The sequence below is a fragment of the Dermochelys coriacea genome, chromosome 2 (assembly GCF_009764565.3).
Source record: "Dermochelys coriacea isolate rDerCor1 chromosome 2, rDerCor1.pri.v4, whole genome shotgun sequence".
NCBI lineage: Eukaryota > Metazoa > Chordata > Testudines > Dermochelyidae > Dermochelys > Dermochelys coriacea.
Window position 1 is genome coordinate 184,209,752 of NC_050069.1, and position 22,853 is coordinate 184,232,604.

At 38.0% G+C, this 22,853-nt stretch overlaps 1 protein-coding gene across 1 annotated transcript in view; it reads right to left on the reverse strand.

The window, feature by feature from the left end:
* Positions 1-6,973: 6,973 nt before the first annotated feature.
* The window catches only part of GOLGA4 (golgin A4), a 103,321-nt gene continuing 87,441 nt past the window's right edge, over positions 6,974-22,853 (reverse strand). Inside the window, 4 exon segments of the mRNA XM_043508800.1 lie at positions 6,974-7,717; positions 9,807-9,870; positions 11,962-12,048; positions 18,304-18,407. Coding sequence (XP_043364735.1) covers positions 9,841-9,870; positions 11,962-12,048; positions 18,304-18,407 — 221 coding nt within the window. The 3' untranslated portion in view covers positions 6,974-7,717; positions 9,807-9,840.

Genomic DNA, 22,853 nt, shown 5'->3' on the forward strand with positions numbered 1-22,853 from the left:
AGAACCTTCTCTATAGTAGAGATTACAGTCACGCTACCCTTCCAGTGGAGCTGAGCAATTGGTTCTGCAATAGAAGAATGGTTAAAGACAAAAGTGAGTATAGACAAGGACAAAGGGACTAGCACTGCAGCAGGTGAACTTTCCATTGATAAGTATCTCCTCTGCCTGGAAAAGGACAGCTTTAAAAGGCTCCAGAGGGAGTGCCGTGAAATCCTACTTGGTGTCCTATAGTTTGAGGAAAGTGTGGAAGAAACGCAGCCTTCACTCTTAGGTTGGTTGCAGCAAGTCAGAGACAGTCTTTATTCTCAAGCAATTGCAAAGAAAAGAGAGTGCACACTGACAGGGATTCACCCTGTCTAGGCAGGTCTCTTCTATATAAACAATTAGGGCAAGCATTTATACCTTTTGTTACATAATGTAATGTAATATTGATTATAATGTAATGATCAACAGCTACATTTTGTTTATACATATTCCTTCCTGATATCTTATTTTTCTCAGCAATTTCTGCTATAGTCTGCATTCCATTCTTATCTAACACAAGGTCAAAACAACCTCTCTTACAATTGTGGGGGAGGGATAGCTCAGTGGTTTTAGCATTGGCCTGCTAAACCCAGGGTTGTGAGTTAAATCCTTGAGGGGGCCATTTGGGATCTGGGGCAAAAATTGGAGATTGGTCCTGCTTTGAGCAGGGGATTGGACTAGATGACCTCCTGAGGTCCCTTCCAACCCAGGTATTCTATGATTCTTTGAATTCTTTCCTACTTGCCAAGGCCCTGCCTTAAGTCTCACATTAGGATGGTTAGGGTTAGCCAGACTCCTGCTCATTTCAGAGAAAACTAAGAGGCCTGCATCCAAATTCCCTTTATCCCCCACTTCCAGAAAAGGGACAGACCAGCCAGGGTGTCCACTAGAAACTATTCCTTCCAGCTGTCTTTAGAAGTATTACTACAACATTTATATTACATTAGTGCCTAGGAACAGAGTCCCAGACTCCCACTGTCCTAGGCCATCCACAAAATCATTCAAAGATAGGCCTTAATCCAGAAGAGCTTTAAGACAACCATAATGTCCCACGTGCAGTTCTACTCAGAATACTGATGCTAAAACTGCCACTTCTAACTTGGAACATCAACTCCTGTTCTGAGGTCAGAGCTGGATCAGATTTTAGTTTCCTGACTCAGGTACACTGGAATTTCCAGGCTTATGTTTTGGCGTGTGTGATTTTTGTTTTTTTTTTAAACATTCAAATGCTCTCAAGGCTTAGGATGAGCAGCAGCGTCTGCAGAAATTTGAAGTGAGGACTTACCTCTCTGGATTGCTGGGTTCTATGCAGCGCCAACCCATGAGGAGCAGAGCTTTGCTCAACTTGGAAGAGTGTGAAAATTCCCCCATAGGACTGGTTATGAAGTAACTTGTGGTTATGCTATTGTGTAACCTTGGAATAAGGGTTGATTGAGGAGGAAATGTATGGTGGTTTAGAGGATTGATAAGCTACAGAGTTTCTTGTCTCTAAGTTACAGGTTCTAACCTACCTAGGTTTGTCTCGCTGGTTACAAACTTGCCTTCCATGCTGTGGTGCAGTATATCATTTGTCTATTAGTTGTTTCCCCTTCCTCACAGCTAACTGAATATTATTAGAGCTGTACATATAGTTAAGTGCCTTAGTAATCTTCCATTGAAAGTAGCTACAAATATGTAAAATAATATACATGCAATATTGTATATACAATTGATTTTCTTCCAGCAGTAACCGATAGACTCGGACCCCACAGGTCTCAGCATGTGCGCCATTAACAGGAGTTTGAGCTTGTCTTCCCGCAATTGTCCATCAGATGTGAGACTCCCTGAAGCAGCTTGCATGTCCATCACTGCGGGGAAAGACCTATGGCAGATCTGGCAGGGATTGAAGCCTAGTATCTTGGGCATAACCTGTGCTTGAGGCTCAAAAGCCTCAATCAGGCAAAAGGAAGGTTGGGGAGGGGATGGGGAGAACATATTCAAAAGCACAAATTATGCTAAACAAAAATAAAGAAAAATACTGAAAGAATAAAGACATTTTAATGGTGAGACTAGCTAGTGAACACTGCGAGACACTGTCACAAGCCATAGGCAGCTGAGAAGGAACTGGTCTGCCTGTCTCTGTATGCCCTAGTACAGGAGCATAATGGTGTCTAGGGTGCAGGTGTGGACCTATGGACACTTCTGCCAAAAGTCTCTCATCAAGACTGCCTGGGCATACTCACATCCTAACATGGAGCACCCATAGGGACACTACTCGGAGAAGACCTTTCTACATTGCAATTTCAATGTACTTCCCTCTCACACTCTCCATATAGTGCCACCTTTGGTCTCTGATCCCAGCCTACATTATGGGGAGGGCCAATGCCTTCCATTATTTTAAGGGCATGTTACTACACGTGTGAAGCACTAACCACTTACAGTGACAGTATATTCTATTGCAGATATTGTATTTCCTGTCCTGGGTGGTATACTTCCTCCTGGGCTTGCTTACGAACAATATCTGCATCTACTTAATTGCTCTAATTCAGTAAGATATCACAATCCTAGGAATAGTTCTATTTGAAGCGAAAAGAGGAATTTTACATCAAGTAGTAGGGGAAAGAGTCCTTGCTTTTAATCTTATAATTAATCTGCGGAACAACTTGCCACAAGACATCACCAACAGCAAGAATTTGGTAGGATTCAAAAAGAGGATTAGACATGTAAACAGATCAAAGTACCAACAATTACATTAGATAGGATACTATTTTTAATAACTCACTTCGGGGCATAAAGCAGACTGGAAGGAATTGGGAGGAAACTTCCCCAAGAGGTGGCTTATTTTATAATTGAACGCTGCAAGATTTCTTGCTGATGCACCTGGTAAAGGCCATTATCAGAGTCAGGCTATTAGAATGGATAGACCACTGGTCTGATGCAATACAATATGGCAATTTCAGTCCATGTGGGAAGAAATTTTTATGCATAGTTCCTTTATAGATCAGCCATGATATGAACCTTTTATACTGACTTCTATTCCCTTTGTACATACTTCCTACTTAGCCAACTCATTTCTTCCCCATTCAAAAGCTCATTTTTCAATTTTCAAATTTCAGCAGAGCTTCTCCATGAATTATTGCATTTTAGAAACAGCAGATCGATGCGAGAAAGATCAGCAATTCAATATAAAGCTGCAGAGAATTTCTTCAGGTCATTAGCTGCAAGTTTTAAACCACAAATGTATACTAACTTTGGTGCATAGAAAATGACTTTTATAAGCTTCTAAATACTGCTTGCTTGACTGCTTTGATTACTCTGTAAAAGATATACTGCCTGGCCCTAGTCAAAACAAACAAACAAAACACATCTTTAAGTGCTTCTATTCCAAGCTGGGCAATGCAAGAGCTATTTTTCTTGAAGACAATGGGTAGACAGTCTAGATGTGATAACACAGTCCTTTCTAGTGCTTATAAAACTGCCAACATATAACCAGTAGTAAATAGGGTATACGCTACCCTGTTTGCCCCCGTTTTATTTTAGTGAATTTAAATGCTTGTGAAAAGCACTTGAGAATAAAGTCATTTAGCCACAAAGAGAGATATTGCTCCAACAGTGAGGGCTTCTCCAAAACAGCCCTGCCAACATGCTTCAACCCTAGCCTATAGAAGGAGGACCAGAGAAAAGGAGGACCAGAGAAATGGAGGTAGCTCATGCCCCTTCAAGCCTTGGTCTCTCTGCTGAGATCATTGCCTCCTCGCGCTGGTTATGAGTATAAAGTGTAGTGGTGGATTTTGTGATGGGAACAGCAGCTGACTAGGAATTGAACAGAGACAATCAACTCATTTCATACGTCACAGCCAGATGGCAGTGATTTTTGGTCCTCACTGATCAGGTCTGGTTTAGAACCTATAACCCAGAGAGGAAAGTCTTCATACTCTACCAGTTCCCACAGCCACCACTCTTTTCCTCCCTCCTCCACCATCATCCATTATTCCAAGGTAGTTGTATTGGAATTACTAGCAGTATTTTAGTATGCTCTCAGAAATACAAAAGCCATCACATTTAAGGTGAAACACTCTTTTTCCACACTCATGCTCCATAGACATTTTTCTTTTTTAAACTCTAAAATAATTCCATATTTATATATTCTTTTATTAAGTTATGGAAGTAATTTTCTTGAGTTTTGTTATAAACTCAAACTGTATCAGAGTCTTGTGCTTAACACCATTTCTATTATCATTACGTTAAGAAATATCTGTATGATGAGTGAAGAATTTATAGAACTTTTTAAGCTTTTCAAAAATAGTGAATTTTAGAGCATTTTTGTTTCCGCCGTAAATAATTAAGAAAGCTGGATGGTAACCATGTAATACACTTTTTAAAAAATAAGATCACTTAAGATGTGATGACAACAGAGGTTAGAAAAAAATAATTAATTTATTCACTCCAAGCTGTAGTAATGTTGTTTCAATAGTATACTGACTATCAATTTCAGTTCAGTTCACTGCACTTGAGTCATAACAGTCCTAATGTAGTATCTTGTGAGAAGGGGGGAAGTGATCAAAGCCTCATGAAAAATGTCCAGATGGTGAAGAATGAGACAAGACACTGGAAAATACAAGTGATTATAAACTTCAGTGTCAGGGTAATAGGCTGTTAATGCATTTAATTTCCCATGGCATAAGATTTATACCTTATATGGAAATCTAAGCTTGAATTGTGTATTTTAAACTTTTTGTAATGGTATTGATAGCAAAATTATACAAACCCCTAGAAGGCCAGCCAAAAAAGGAATAGAACATACATTCTACAGATCCACACGTACAAATCTGAAATCTATTCAAGGTTGCTGATGAACATCAGCCAGTATTCTGGGGAACAAGATTCCCATACACAATGCAGAACATACAGTAGAGAAAGCCAAAAAGACTCTTAAAAGAGAAACTACTAAAAGAGTTTCTGTGAGAAAGTATCAAGCATATCATATACAGTCAAAGAAGAAAAACCTCATAAAGAACAAAGGGAAGCAGCAGTGTAGTCAGAGAGTCTATTGGTGACAGAAGAGTTGGAGATATTTGCCTTTGGGTGTTTGAGTATCAGAGCTTTATCACAGCAAGCAACATGGAAATGCTCTCTTCTATTCATATCATGTTTGATTGTTCAGGATCAAAAAAGAAGGATTCAAGATCTCTTCTGGACACCACTATCTACAGAGCTCTACAATACTGAATACTATGGAATGATCTCTGTTGTTTTACTAATTGCACTAGGGTACAAAATTTTGAAGATGAACTGAATGCAAAGAGCATTTCTTGCAACTAAACACCCCATAACAGGGTCTCTTTCTACCTGCAAACATTTTGCCACCGATTTCTTTAGTTGAATAAGAATCCTCAGTAATATCTTTCAAGGCTATTAAAAAGGACTACTCAACTCCAGAACACATTGCAAGAATGTATTTAAATGTTTTGTTTAACCCTGAAAAGTCACTTGTCAATATCAAACTAATGAGGGACTGATCTTCTCTCCCCTTCATTTGTTTGTAATGTGGAAATGTGTCAGTGTATTCTAGGTTTTTATTTCATAGGTAGGGTATGCATCTACATTTCTAATGTCAGACTCTCTAATGAGATTAAAACAGATCCTCTGACCAGTTGGGTCATTAAAGATCTCATAGCAGTTTCCCACAGAATTATTTAATATTCAAAGGATTTGAGCTTAATTCCAACTGTGGGTAATTACATTCTTCCCTATGAAAATGCCACCAAGGTGAAAAAAAAGCCACTTTTCATTTTCTGCCCTGAACTACTGCACTACGTTGCTTATGTTGGAAAGCATGCACTGCGTCCCACCCGTTTGCATGAGAATTACACATTTTCTGCATTACTCATGAACGATGTAGCTACAAGACCACCCCAAACTGATGCCATTAAAATCCTCCTTCTGCACCATCATTTATTATGTATGTTATTTCTATTATGGTAGTGCCAAGGAGCCGCAGCCATGGAGCAGGACCTATAGTGGTAGGTGCTGTATGATGTGTTTTAGAAATATTTTAGGCAGTATACAAAATTATTGGTTTACTCTAGTTGTAAAATCAGAATTCTTTAATTATTGTGTATCCAGCTATAGAAGCCTTGAAGGGAAAGTAAAAAGCTAAGTTTTTAGAAAATAACTTTAGCTTATATAAGGGCTGATATGTCAGTCTAACAGGGCTTCCAACTGCATCTTGTATTGCTGACATTCTACATGGCAGCTGTCAAGTATGGTTTAAATCTCTTTTTTTGTAGTCTTGATGCATAACAAAATCAGCTCTGACCCATTGTTGGTACAGGACTGAGGACAGTCCCATCTTGGGCCATGGAGCAAATAGTGCTCTGGCAAGTAAAATGGTATGTATCTTATAGTGGCGGTTAACTAATAAACATATAAAAATCTGAAGTTATCTATATGCATGGAATGTTAGAGGTAAGACTGGCAGAGAAAAACTAATTGGCAGATTACAGATGAGAATTATTCCCACAACTATAAACACTTGGGATGGGGAAGTGTGGGTGTTAAGTTTCACCTTCATCCGGATCTACAGTACTGTGCCTGATACCCCTATAAACAGAGGACACTTGATCTTTACCCATATGGGGATACTTGGATGAGGGTTTAGAGGATCAAGCTCCTTTCTGCATTCCAATAACCCTATGGGTATAACAAAATATACCAAGTGACTCTCTTGCTTTCCAGTTCATCATGTTTTCTATGTCTGTCATTGAGGCTATGATCCTCCAAAGACTTATGCATTGGAGTGGCCCCATTAATTACTTACATGCCTGAAGTTAAGTGAGTCTTTGAAGGATCACGATTGTAAACATTCCAAGCAAATGTTGCCTTAGAGTCTTGTCGGTGGTCAAGAGCAGAGTTGCTCCTCATTACAAAAATATGTATAATATAAAAAATACACGCAATTCCAAAACTGTATAGTAAATAAAACTTTATTTCATCTCAGCTCCTGCCAGATTAGCATTGCCAGTCACAGATCAGCATATGATACAGTTATGTATTAACTATTTACAATTTACAGTAGTGTATTTCTTCTCCAGAAAATATAAGTACAAAAGCTAAGAGTAAATACATGAGGTACTAAAATTTAGATTTATTGTAAGCAAAAGCTTAAAGAAATGGCTTTTAGCAAACAATCAAAAGATCAAATTGGAAGAAAATATTCAAACAAATGGCCTAATTCACCAGGAATCACCCACTAACTGCTACCAACCCAAAAATGTATTGCACAATTCATTCAGTCAAGAAATCAAAAATAAATAGAAGAGACAAACTGTTAAATTCAACTCTTAAAAACACCAAGTGAAACCTGTACTGAGATACAAGAGTGGGACAAAGTCTTTCTAGATTACAGTCTTTTTTCTCCCTTTTAAAAAAATAACCTTTAACACAAAATAAAAGACAGTATTCAATACGAGGGGAAAAAAAACTCCTCACCAGATAACCATTAATTAGCATCTCTTCTAAAGGCAGTTTTAACTATATTCACGGTCCAAAGTGTGTGTTGATTTCCTCTGTCTTGCTGCTCCATTTGGGACCCTGAATAATAGTTTCTCCTCTTGTCCATTCTCAACGGAGAACAGAGATATGAATGTATTTCTAAGCAGCATTGTCATAAGACCTTACTATCACAATTTCTTCAAGATGGTCGTAGCCATGACTAGGGAGGAAAAAAAAAAAAGTAAAGGCAGGTAAATGAATATTACATTGTGAAGAGAAAATTACAAGCACTTTTGGTATTAAAATAAATAAATCAGGAGAGCAACTGAATCTGATTGCTGGAGAAAAGAAACAGGAGACAGAAGGAGCTTGAATTTGAGGTCAGGCTAAATGACTATTTATTCTGTGATCTTGGGCAAGTAATTCACTTTCTGTATATTTCAGTCAACACAACTGAGAAAATGGGTAAAAGGTAAGACCCCACTGGAAACTACATACTGCATCTGAGCATCACGCCTAGTTAAGTAAAATTCAAAACTGAGTTTTAGAATGAGACAAAATGTTATTCCCCCTTCTTTCCTATCAAGACCTCTAGTTAAAATGACAGGAAAGTAACAATACCCCACCTCAAAACAATTCCTGCCTTGGCCAATCATGGACATAAATTCCTTCTACCTAATCAAGAAGTGTACATCTCACGTTTGCAATGCAGTCAGCATCACCTTGATCATAAGTTGCCTGGCGGCAAGAATGTCATATTTGGGGCAATAAACTGTCATAATCCATTAAAACTTTGAAAAAGGAGGACAGCACAATTTACTCTTGCAATGAGATTTTACTAGATTATATAAGATTTACATGTGCAGGACTCATTTACGTTTGTAAAATGACCTGTTGCTGACACCTTGGTCAGCATCAAGCCCCTTCTTTGCTCCTCCTAAATGATGCTGAAAACTGTTTTACTGATAGAAAGGACAAAACAGAAAGAGTAACAAGGATTACATCTCAATCACGCTTTCTGTAATGGTGTTGAAAGTAGGTTTAGCCTGTCGATACTGACACCTCAACCATTTTCAGCCATGGCAAAGGAAAAGTCAGTTGAGGCTAATATCTCAGAAAAGTAAGGACCGGAAGAAAATATTGGGCTTAGAATGCAACATTTAAGAGAGTATGAAATAAGGATAAGAGTAGAAACTTTAAGGACCGGGTAGAGAGGAACAGATTTCTCTCTTTATAAAACTCAAAGATATATTCTGCATCTAAGTTGTGTCTGGTTTAAGTTTTAAGAGAGAAAAAAAATTAAAGCATGCTCAGCATGTCCCACAGAATTTGTTTTGAAATATTATACATTTTAAATCAGAGTGCTAATCACATTAGATTATGTAGAAAGTTGTGAATATTTACTTCCATGTCCTATTACTGTGGATCATTATTGTTTTAATTTTTACCTCAAGTAGTCTGATGCACCCTTTTCATTGTAAACCAGCGTAACCACTAGGTTTCTAACACTAGAGTTATTTGCGCACAGGTTCATTAATGAAGCCAAACTAATTTGTAACAAATTCTATAACAACAAATATTGTGACGTCCCCAATCAAAAAGGTCTTTCCTCCCCCTCTTTGCTTTGTCATCTCGTTACCACCAACCCATGCCTCTGAACCAGCAAAATACTAAAGTATGTGCTGAACTTCAAGTTGGCTTCAAATTAGACTTCAAACCTACTTAAAGTTAAGCACAAGTTTAAGTGCCTTACTGGATCAGGGCCTATGTATGAAATATTTCATTTTAAGTATTTTATTAAATTAGGAATCCTTTTGATTTTTATATGGCATATGGATCCATTTTAAGCACCAAAGTAGGTGAGCATATTCCAGTAATTTGACTTACCTATTTGCTTATTCAAGTAAGAAGCCCAGAAAATGATAAAAGCACAAATAGAATAAAGCCAAGTTAAATATATTTTATATTAAAGGCTATTTGATTAAGAATCTTTTTCTACTCCCTTTTGGCATATCTGAGGTTTGTACAGCTCTGAATCAGTATTTGAAAAGATGCAAACTGTCCTCAGATCAGAAAATATATTAATCTTGAAACTGAGGCTTACTTCTTACGAACTTAACTTTGTAAAGCAAAATAAGATAAACAGTTAGGTTAGGGGTATAGTACGAGCTTGTCATGCAAAGAGCATTCAGTAATTATGAACAAAACCAGGGAGGAGAGAAATAAAAATCTAGTAGAAGAATAATTAATCGCATGCTATAGGTTTGACCTTCAAATAAAACACAATACACATATTAGACTTCACTCACCCACATGCTAACTAAGCACAGACTGATGGAATATTCAGAAGATACCACTGCGAGGTGAGGTAAACTACAAAGCCAGGAAGAAAAACACCTTATTGGAATATTTTATTTATAGCACAAATTTGAGCTCAGTGGACATCTTGTGCTTACATATGAGGCTGAGAGGATTAGACAGAAACAACACTGAAGTAAATACTAATGTACCAAGGTCAATATCCCAAGTCAATTTATCTGTGATTTGTTTATAAAAAGTTTCAAGAGAAACTCTTAGATATACGCCCATTGTATAGGTAAGGAAAAGATCAGGCACTAAAATGGTAAATAAAACTGAGAAGTATCCTTAATTTACTACAGTGCAAATGTGTTTTATTTCAGTAGCAAAACAAGTTTACAATTTACACTTTTATAATCTGTAAATATTTCAGGCAAAAGTTAATAGGAAGATCAGATTTTTCCTTATCAGATGAATCAAAGCATTCCAGACTTGTTTTAAAAATGTATGTTGATGCTCTAATTTAGACAATTTATACCACTAGAAAGGAAATTTAAGTGTTTAATAAATGTTTTTCAAATACCACCATCACTCTATTATGAAATAGAGAGACGCCCTACATCAACTGATTATTAATAATAATATGCTTGGATAGTTTAGTCTAATCCCAGCAGCCTAAATCTGTTTCTCTCTTACACACAAGTACATCAGAAAGTTGAGTAAATATCTAAATAGGTGCTACTCCAGGCAGAGTAATAAGCCAATAAAAAGAACAACAAACTGGTTAGAAATGTTTAATTTTGAAGGCTTGGGAGGTGGTTAGAAAGGTAATAGTCATTTCTTTTAATATTTGATTAAATTACCTTTGAAGACAAGCATGGTGCTAATCATTTCAGACAACAGGGTGCAGATACTTTCAGGACTGCTGAGCTGGGAGAGGAAGTTGTACTCTTTTTGTTTTATGAGTTTACATAATTTTTTGGAGATTGGGATGGACTGGCCAAGAGCCTTGTCTGGACTAGAATACTTATCAGTACCAATGTTACTTTTATATTATAGTTTCCTTCAAACAAAACACCTTTAACACCCCTTCTAACAAAAATCTATAATTTTGCTTGTTGTGTTGAACTCTATGTTAACAGTAACTGAAGATTTTTTTAAAGTTTGCTTCAAAGAGGTCAACGTGTTTGTGTGATTTTGTAAAGTGAAACATACAACTATCTAAAATAATAATCTTATCTGTCTCTAAAATGATCAGAGATAGCCAAGACCAGTAGGGAGAGAAGAAACAAGACCAATTGGGGAAGCACAAGCTACAATAAATTCTTAACTATTTATTTTACTGGCCCACAAAAACAGGAATGATCCTACTGAGTTCAGATATTGCGTAGAGAAAATATTTTCACAGCCTTTCAATTAATAAAATGCCTTTTACACTTATAAAATAGTGATCATGCAAGGAGTGCTTTTTCTGATTAGAATTATATCTTGCTTCCCTGAGAGCATAAAGTACTCTGCTCCTGGTCTTGCAATTCATCTACTTGGAAATCTTTTTGTAAAGTAAAGACCCCTCAATTCCTTAAATAACTGAAAATCTAGTCCTGAGGAGCTATTAAAGACATGAGTATAGTATGAGTTCTATTTTGTCCCCTGCCAAAATCTAGACTTCTCTATGCTCATATGACATATCCCATAATGGGAGAGCTGAGCTGGCTTTCAATGTTTGTTGTCAATTTAAAAAGACATTCTACTCTACATCAAGGATGCATCTATAGCGGCTGTATTCATCACTTTTCCCCTCTGATGTTCTAGGGGAAAGCTCTATCAGCAGAACTGCTATTGTACACCAAGCAAAGCCGAGTAAGCACAGGAGTTGTTACCATTTTTGCTGTTAGTAAGGATAGATGGCACAGTGGCAAAAATGCCTACACACTGGCTACACAGTGCTCCCACTGTCACTATCATAAGTGGAGCTGCTCCTGTACTAGACCAATGGTGCGACGTATTAGTGGAGACAAGGCCCTTACTTTTTTCTTTTGTCAAACTCAAGCCTTCTTTTACAATGGGAAATTCTCCTGAGGAAGGGAAGGGTGTTAAACAACCAAGTTTCACCCACCTATGTCTAGCAGCCCAAGTTCATATATCCAGTCTACTTATAAGGCTTACCAATGGTCGAGCATCTTCTCGTTCTAAGATCTTCTGAGTTTGGTCAGCTGGGAACTTCAGCACTGTGGTTATAACCTTTGCCATTGTCTAAGGAAAAAAAGTGAATGATCTATAAGTAACTTAACATGCATAAGAAAAGATTAAACAGCTGTTTAACAGTTACAAATTTATTCATTTATCAAAGTGCTGTGTATTTTTAGTAATGTCAATGGAAGCTATTGCAAAAAGAGTCAGATATGCACATCTCATTTGCTTGACAGATGGCATGTTATGTGAATTTTATGGAAGATTCTTCAGTTTATATGATCACAAACTGCTGCTTTCAAACAACAATATAAGCTCAATAGTAAGCACAAAGCTCAAACACATTAACCTCTTTCACAAAATGTCACTGCTGACTACTGTTGAAAAAGATTCAACCCTTCCAGAAATCTCTTCCTATAAACAATCTAATCTGTATGTCACTACAAGATACATTTTTTTAGTCACATGAAATAATGCTGTACAACTCAACTGCATTCACATCAGCCTGACATCTTGTAAAACAAATCCAGACAATTAAGGTACTGCAGAACTTCATTTGTGGAAACATTATTGACAGGTGTGTAGTACGCTGCACTGATACAGCAAAGTGCTCTGACATTCTCTTATGAAAGGAGTCATAACCAGAAAGCATTAACGTTAATTCATCTTATAACCACACCTGTATGAGGTAGGTAAGAATCACCTCTATTTTGTATGTGGAAAACAAAACAGAAAAGGTCATATCAATAGTTACACATTAGGTGGCAGAGCCAGGATTACAACACTCATTTGAATGTTTTAGTCACCAACATACTCCCACCTGACACAGGACCAACGCTTCCATTTTCATTTTGGTCAGCAACAATAGAAGGTAAGGGGTAAGAAGGCATAGGAACATGGGTGAATACAAGTGGCCAGGTGGTTTCGCAGGAAATGTCAGGTGCTTTCCCACATGCTGCAACAGCTGTAGGTACAGCTCTAACAGAATGTGCTATAAGAGTCATACTTGCAGCTCTCACACAATGCAGTGGTGACAAGATTGCTGCCCATCTACTGCTATTGTTTCCCACCAGCTCCGCACAGATCACTGCGCGAAGAGGAGACAGCAGTAACAATAATGAAGCAACTGGAGCAATAATTGACCACAACCATCATAAAGGTGAAAGGGTAGTCCAGATTAATTCATCTCATGTATATTTAGATATAGCTTCTACCTAGCTATAAAGCTGAAAGAATTCCCCTTGCTAACTGTTCTGTTCAATCAGCTTAATTTAAGCTATTTTCCGTTCATGATTCAAACTCATTGCACCATCACTCAGACTTCATTGCACCATGATCCCCTTCTGACAACAAAAATTACTACATAACCCCAGGAGGGGGAGACCGAAGCCTGAGCCCGCCTAGCCCCGCCACCTCAGGTAGAGGGGCCAAAGCCCGAGCTACACTGCCCTGGGTGGGGGCCCAAAGCCAAAGTCCAAGAGTTACAGCCCCAGGCGGAGAGCTTGTAATCTGAGCCCTGCCACTCACATTTGAAGCCCTTGGGCTTTGGCCCTGGGGTTCAGACTTCAGCTTTGGCCCAGGCCCCAGCAAATCTAATGCCAGTCTTGGCGACCCCATTAAAACAGGGTCGTGACCCACTTTGGGGTCCCAGCCCAATTTGAGAACTGCTGAAAGATACTGAGGAACAACTCTGATAACATAAATCAGCACTAAAAACTTTTCTAATTTCTCTTGTGAAACCCCTCATTCATCACTTAATACTGAAAGATCACAAAGCAATGAACTCGGAACGTACACCCACACTTACAGGACAGCTACCTCTGAAGCCCTCACTATTAATTTCAACAGGACACAAGGGTATGCACAAGTAAGTTAAAAAAATATACATGCATTGCAAATACTACATGAAAATACATATATGTATATGGCAAATCAAACAAATGTTCTCAAAGCCTTCTTTCTTGAAAACATATGTTTCGTAATTTATCACTAGCACTGCCTTGAAATTCTTCAAGTTCTTGCAGTCACCAGGGAAATTTAGAAATAAAATTTCTTCAGATCCATATGATTGCAAATAATGTGAATGAAACTTACAATCATTTTGGAATTTAAGACTATATGCATTACAAAGTATTTACCTGATTATGCCTTTATTACCTTGATTATATTTTTCTAGAAAAATCCAGGTGAAGCATAATAAGAATCCCTACCTTTCATACCAGCATACACAGAAATAAGTTCTAATAAAACAGCTGATTGTTTACATTCCTACTTACTGCCAATTCTTTCAAGGAACATAGAGTATATACAAATGTCCTTGCGAATAGACAATATCTTAAACAGTTTCATGAATGGATATTTCTTAAAGATTTCAAGGCACTCTATAGTTTGAACAATACTGCTCCTCACAAGCAGAACTCACAAATTTCACCACAAAGCTGCATATAACTGTTCCATGCTGTCACACAATTCCCTATTTGTTGCTACACGATTCAGTATGATTGCCAAGGCTATCCACCTGCCATGCTTAAGTGTACAAGCCAGTAACAGCAAAAAATATATCTAGGTTCCCCGACAGCTCTGCATGCATCTAACTAATTCAGAAATACAGGCTGGAAATCAACAAAATCTGGAATTATGACAGACCACCCTTCCATTTCAATATTTGCAAAGCAACCTCTGTAACCAACACATGAATTGCACACATCAGAGGCAGACAAACAAAACAGAGATTGGCATTTTGACTCTAGAACAGACTCCAAATTGTATAATGGAATTGTGAATCTCAGCATCTGTAAAAGCAATGCTCTAGATTTCTGTAAGAACTGGGCTTTTACCAGGCTTGACAAACAAAACTTCAACACAATGTCCTAAAGATGTAGTATAACTATACTTGGTTAATTCAGTTATTCACATGGTAGTTAAGAACATTATTTTACTGCACCACAGAGTGTGCTATGCATCTCACAGTACAGATAAACTTAACAGGTGCATTCCCAGAAAAATGTACACCGTAATTTCACATGACACAGCAAAGTGGCACCAGATTAAGTAGGGTAGGAAGACAGTTAAATTACATTGGTTACTCAGAGGTGTGTGTAGTTTGGACTGAACTATTTATTTTTGTAGTTTGAACTGAACTATTTATTTTTGTAGTTTTTACACATTCTTAAGTGCACGTATATGATGTATACATTTATTTATATAAAGTAAAGTGCCTTAGATAATTCACTTAAGATCCATTTCTATGTTGGGGTTCACAAGGTGGGATTTGACTAATGGCTTGGCAAACCACTTAGTGGGGATGATATGCAAAAAGTGCATAAGTGATTATGAGCAAGGTGAGCAATTTGGACACTGGGTATCATTAGCAAAGTGGTGGTAGGTTGCAACGTGGAAAGAGACTAGGTTAATTAAGTCGGCAGGGGGTGTTATGTAGCGTTATGAAAGTAAGCACAACTGGAATGTGAAGCAGTGCATAAATTCTAAGAAGGGGTGAGCTGTAGCATGGGGCATGGTTGACTGGAGGGAGGCTTCTCTGCTCCTTGAAGTTTTGAACCATGATTTAAGGACTTCAATAGCTCAGACATGGGTGAGGTTTTTCATAGGAGTGGGTGGGTGACGTTCTGTGGCCTGCGCTGTGCAGGAGGTCGGACTAGATGATCAGAATGGTCCCTTCTGACCTTAGTATCTATGATCATATCAATGGGCCAAGAAGATCTTAGCTGCTACATTACCTGGGGAGGGGGGGAAGGGGGAAATGATGGAGGTGGCAAAGGAAGAGGAAGATGAGGTTGCAGTAAAAAAAGACAGGGGATGTCTAGGGCCTGGATGACATTTTGCTGTCTGGATACATATAAAAGATTAGAGATGTTGCAGATGAAAGGGAGGTAGGAACTGGATACTGCCTGATATGAAGAGCAGATGAGTCAAAGATGATTCCTGGGTTGCAAGCCTGGGTGACAGGGAGGATGTTATCAACTTAACAGAAAATGTGAGGTGTGGATTTTGGAGGGAAAGAAAAATTAAATGCTTGGCCATGTTAAATTGCCTGCAAGCCATCCAGAAGCAGCGGTCAAAGAAACCAGGCTGAGACATGGGTTTAGATGGAGGGAAGCCACACAGGAGTGGGAGAGAGATTTTTATCAGCATAGAGTTCATGGTTAACGCAAACTGAATACATGAGATTTCCTTGAAAAGGGTATAACTAGATGTACTTTCTGAAGCACAAGTGAGGAGACAACTAGAACATTGCTATGTTTAATGAGAATGTCAGGTTTCATTTGATTTTTACCTTATTAACAGTTTAATTTTGATGGTTAACTTTCAAACCCATAAAATAAATCAACCCCATTACTACTGTGATCTGAATTGTTAGAGAGGAAAGCATGGGCTGTCCCAGAAATGTATTGCTTCTTTAAATTTTGTGTATGCTTTGTTAATCCTGCTACCTTGATTCTTTGGTGCTAACAGACATCCAAATAACTATGAATACTAAAGAAAGAGCACAGACACTTGCAAAAAGCTGCATTAAAAGAGCTGTACAATTTTCTATCACCTATCAAATCTAAAAGTAAATCTTTAAAACCTTTGAAAATGTCTCTCTCCATTCATTTACTTGAATTGGATAAAATGCCTCTCTAAATTAAAATAAAAATAATACCTACTTAAGCAAGTCTAAGAGCTAGATAGCACTTCAGTGCAATTTATTTTCATTTTGGATATATGTATACAATCTTAGAAAACCACCTCCAAAAATAGCTTCTAACTTTGTCTTTGGTTGTGAGAGGATGCAATTTTCAGAAGGTGGTTGTTTTTTTTGGTTTTTTTAAATGAAGCAACTTGCACCCCGAATGAAAGCCAGACCCCTAAAATCAATCTACTTTAATGTCTATATAGTAATGGAGATTGCACGTCACATGAGAATTTTGTTCTTACTTCAGATCACAAGTAATATACATATGGCTATTCACTTTTACTCCCACAACTTCTGTGGTTTCTTTCCTTCCTAGAAAGACTGCTGAAACTCAGGGCTAGTCTACACTGGCAACGCTAAAGCGCTGCCGCCGCAGTGCTTTAACGTGGCTTGTGTGGTCACAGCGCAGCGTTGGGAGAGAGCTCTCCCAGAGCTCTAAAAAACCATGTCCACGAGGGGCACGGCTCCCAGCGCTGGGACACTGTCTACACTGCGCTTTACAGCGCTGAAACTTGCTGTGCTAAAAGGGGGTGGTTTTTCACCCCCGAGCGAGAAAGTTGCAGTGCTGTAAATTGCCAGTGTAGACAAGCCTTAAGCTTAGCTTTAATGTGTTACTATTCCAAACTATTCACATTTGCAATTTCAAAGTCCCAATTTAAATATAGTGATATTTTGGACACTTAACAAGAAACAGTTTTAAATCAGTAACACACGTAACTGAAGCCTTACCAGACATAGTTGAAACGTTAAAATTAGTCTAGAGATGTTTCAAATTAGCCTTCATTGAATACAGACACATTAATCAAATTGCAGGATTTTTGTCTGGTTCCATCTCAAAGCTTGCCTGAAGTGGTTTTAGTGGCTTACTGTGCTTGTTTGTAAAATGTCAAACCACACCCATTACATCCAACAATAAACTTTAGAACAAATATGATTCATTTAGAATTCTAATGAAATACTGAGAGCTGTAGTGCTTAACATTAACCCCATCTGAAAGATGTAACTGGAAGAGTGGAAGTATTATAGATAGCTGTATTTAGCCCTAGGAAGGAAAGATTTTCATCTAAATAATACAAACATCTTGCTTAGATGATAAACCTTATGACATTATCTCTTCAAACGAAACCAATTTCTACATATAGCTATTCACACTAGTTATTTAGAATTCCAACTGAAGGAGGATTTCACCAGCTGACATTCTACACCAAAAAAGTTGGCTTTCAGTCATTCTCTTCTATTACTCAAAATACCTCAAAAAATAACAAAAACACCACCCACAAAAGATTCATGCCCTTTTGAAATAGGGTACTTGGGGTTTTGGGGAAGATGTTTCTGAAACTTCAGAACTAGTCACAAGATATAGTTTAATACAATAGTTATTGCTGGAATCTGGTGTCAAAACAACATCATAAGGTTCACAAGGAAAAAAAACAAAAAAACAACAAAGATCTATCATTCAAACTCGGAACAGGACTGAAACCCTGTTCTTTACACACTATCTGCTACCATCACAGCATTCCATCAATAGCAAACACACGGTGATCAAATCCTACACAGCAAGAGAGAGAAATTCAATTCTAATCCAAACCACATGTCAAATCACAGCATACAGTATTCCATACCTTAGTCTCACGGCCCATCATATATTCAAACAGCACCTTCCGCAAGTATTCAAACTCAGTAGGCTCTCCAAAGGCAGAGACATCAGCATGGCAGAGATTCCCATCTGTGTAAACAAAAATAAGACTATATTTATTCTGACAGTCACTCATATAATCCAAAATTATTCTTACTTAGAAAATGACTGGAATAAAATATAGTCAAGTAGAGAAACATTGTATTAATCTGAATTATTGAGTCAAATGCCTAAAATTTAATTGTAACTGAATGTACAATTTCCAGAACATCTATATAGAAGATATTCAATTACTTCTCAAGTTGTTTTTTGAATACAGTCCTTGATCTTTATTCTACACCAATATACAGCAATAGATACATTTAAAACAGAATTTGCTTGATTGCTGCTGCTGCCTTCCTCCCTTCCAATTAAATTCAGAAGCTTGTGTCAGCTCATCTGAATCAAGATATTACCCCAGTTTAGTTGCTTACTTAAAAAAATCTGAATAAATACACAGGATAAATTGGTCTAATTAGGATTCTTAATCTTAAGGGTCTCAAACAAGCTTTTGTAGTACTGACCTTACTGGGAGCTGGGTTAGTCAGTACCTCACAAGATCAGAACTCTATATGCAAAGGTTTTATTTAGGGCTGTCAATTAATTGCAGTTAACTCAAGCAATTAACTCCAAAAAATGAATCACGAATTTAAAAATTAATCGCGATTAATTGCAGTTTTAATCACAACAATAGAATACCAATTGAAATGTATTACATATGTTTAGATTTTTTTTACATTTTCAAATGTATTGATTTCAATTACAACGCAGAATACAAAGTGTGTGTACACTGCTCACTTTATTTTTTTATTATAAATATCTGCACTGTAAAAATGATAATCAAAAGAAATAGTACTTTTCAGTTCACTGCATACAAGTACTGTAGTGCAATCTCTTTATCCTGTAAATGCAACTTACAAATGTAGATTTTTTTCTTACATAACTGCACTCAAAAACAAAACAATGCAAAAGTTTAGAGTCTACAAGTCCATTCAGTCCTACTTCTTATTCAGCCAATCACTAAAGACAAATAAGTTTGTTTACATTTACGGGATATAATGCTACCCACTTCTTATTTACAATGTCACCAGAAAGTGAGAATAGGAGTTCACATGGGACTTTTGTAGCCAGCATTGCAAGGTATTTATGTGCCAGATATGCTAAACATTCATATGCCCCTTCATGTTTTGGCCACCATTCCAGAGGACATATTTCCATGCTGATGATGCTCTTTACAAAAATAACGCGTTAATTAAATTTGTGACTGAACTCCTTGGGGAAGAACTGTACGTCTCCGGCTCTGTTTTACCCCATTCTGCCATACATTTCATATTATAATAGTCTCGGATGATGACCCAGCACATGTTCATTTTAAGAACACTTTCGCTGCAGATTTGACAAAACACAAAGAAGATACCAATGTGAGATTTCTAAAGATAGCTACAGCACTCAACCCAAGGTTTAAGAATCTGAAGTGCCTTCCAAAATCTGAGAGGGATGAGGTGTGGAGCATGCTTTCAGAAGTCTTAAAAGAGCAACACTCCAATACAGAAACGACAGAAGCTGAACCACAAAGGAAAAAAAAAAATCAACCTTGTATTGGTGGTATCTGACTCAGATTATTAAAATGAACATGAGTTGGTCCGCACTACTTTGGATTGTTATTGAACCTGTCATCAGCATGTCCTCTGGAATGTTCGATGAAGCATGAAGAGACATATGAATCTTTATGCATCTGGCACTTAAATATCTTACAATGCCTGCTACAACAGTGCCATGTAAATGCCTGTTCTCACTTTCAGGTGACATTGTAAACAAGCAGCAGGCAGCATTATCTCCTGCAAGTGTAAACAAACTTGTTCGTCTGAGCAATTGGCTAAACAAGAAGTAGGACTGAGTAGGATCTAAAGTTTTACACTGTTTTATTTCTGAATGCAGTTTTTTTGGTACATAATTCTACATGTGTAGATTCAACTTTCATGATAATGAGCTTGCACTACAGTACTTTTATTAGGTGAATTAAAAATACTATGTCTTTGGTTTTTTACAGTGCAAATATTTCTAATAAAAATAATACAAAGTGAGCACTATACACTTTGTATTCTGTGTTGTAACTGAAATCAATATATTTAAAAATGTAGAAAAACATCCAAAAATATTTAAATAAATGGTATTCTATTATTGTTTAACAGTGCGATTAATTACAATTAATTTTGTTTAATCGCTTGACAACCCTAGTTTTATTTTATACAGATGATATAGTAAAATTGTGTAATTTAAAAGGGTAAGCAAACAGGCTGAGGAAGTGGAGATGATGGGATGGTTGAGAGGCAGACAGAATATATCTCCAGTTTTTAATATTCTTTCCAATTACATCTCCCTTCCTGATAGTGCGATATTATTTCTATTATCAGAGCACCTACACGCCCCAATCATGGATCCCACCATGCTAGGTGCTGTACAAACAAATCTAAAAGATTGTCCCTGCTCCAACGAGCTTACAACGTAAGTATAAGATAAGATACAACAGATGGATACAGATAAATCAATAGGGGAATACAAGGAAACAAGGAGACAATATTGGTCAGTGTGAAAGACAGTGGTTTCTGGAAGCCAGCAGCCTAACCATTGTCAAGTTTTTTGTAGGCATCATGGCAAAGGAGAGTTAGAAGGAGGGATTTGGAGGAGGATAATGAGTTTGCTTTATGGATGTTTATGAAGAGCACCTCCCCAGCATGAGGGGCACGCAGGAGAGCATAATGGTGCTCATTTGAAAACGTAATAAGTGGGTGATGGAGGCTGATATCATTGACTGATGGAGGTGGGAACCAACATCTCAACAGTGAATGACAGTGGATAGGTAGTGAAGGGCCTTGAAAACAAAGACAAGCACTTTGTATTTGATGCAATAGAGAAAGAGAAGCCAACAGAGAGATTCAAAGATACAGGCTAGGAGAATAATCTTTGCAGCAACATTCTGAATAGATACAAGTGGAGGAAAGAATGCATTTGTCAGAGAAAATGCAAAGACCAGAGAAAAGGATGTTGCAGTAATTGCGATGTGAGAGCCTGGATAACCATTTTAGCTGTGTGGATGGACTGGAAATGCCGTATCTTAGAGATGTTAACAAAAAGAATCTGCAAGATTTAGACATCGAACAGATGTGAAGACCTAGAGAGAGACCCAAGGTGAAGAGGATGCCCAGGTTATGCGCCTGAGTGACAGACAAGATGTGCTGTTGCCGACAGTGACTGAGAAAAGAGTGTGTGGGAAGGAAGATTCTGAGCTCTGTTTTAACCATGTTGAGCTTGCACTTACAGCTAGACATCCATGAGGAAATGTCAGAGACAGACTGAGATTTTAGTTTGCACAGAAGGAGACAGGACTGGAGTAGAGAGGTAGATACGTGAATCATCTACATAGAAATGGCAGTTGAATTTGGATTCGTGGACAAGATTACACAGAGACAAGGAATAAAGAAAGAGACAGGATCAAGGACAGCGTTCTCTGAAACCCCCACAGAAAGTTGGATGGCGGATGAGGAGGATCCTCCAAAGGACACACTGAAGGAACAATTCAAGATATAGGGAAGAACCAAGAGAGAACAAAGTCACAGAAGCCAAGGGAGGTAAAGATTTCAAAGAAGAGCATCGTGGACTGTGTCAAAGGCAGCTGACAGATCATGGATGAATATGGAGTACTGGTTCTGAACTTTGGCTAGGAGGAGGCCATTAGACACTTTGGATAGAACAGTTTCAATGAAGGCAGAAGCCAGATTGCAGAGTAGTTTAGAGTGGAACTGGAAGAGAGGAACTCCAGCCAGGGATTGCTGACAGCATGTTTAATGAGCTTAGAGATGAAAGGGAGAAGGGAACTGGGATGCTAGCTGGAAAGGCAAGTGGTGTCAAGGGTGGATTTACTTGTTTTTTTATGATGGGAGAGATTAAAGCATGTTTGTATTGTGAGGGGAAAGAGACAGAAGGAGAAGAAAGAGGTTGGCATGAGAGTAGGCATGAAGGGGATAAGGAGATGGGATGGGTCACTGATGCAAGTGGAGAAGTTCAAGGAGGAGAACAGCTGAGAAACTTTTGCACCTGAGAGAGGGAAGATGATGACATGAAAATTATAGAAGGGGGAAGGTAAGATCATGTCATATTTTGTCAACTTTCTCCTGAAAAAAAAAAAAAAGAAGTCAAGATCTTGTGCAGAGAAAGAAGTAGAGGCAGGATGAAATAAGGGTTAAGGAGCAAGTCAAATGTGCCAAAAAGGCAGGTGGGATTGAGGACATGCATTCAATTAAGTTGGAGAAATAGAATTGTTTAGCTAGGAAGATGGCAGAATTGAAAGAGGACAGAACAAATCTGTAGCAGAGGAAATCAGCCTGGTCAAAGAATTTCCATCAGAGAAGCTCTGCAGCGTGACCACAGGAGCAAAGGAAACTGCTGTTGGGGGCTGGGGGGGGGAGAGGAAGAGGGGGAAGGGGGAGCCAGGGAAGG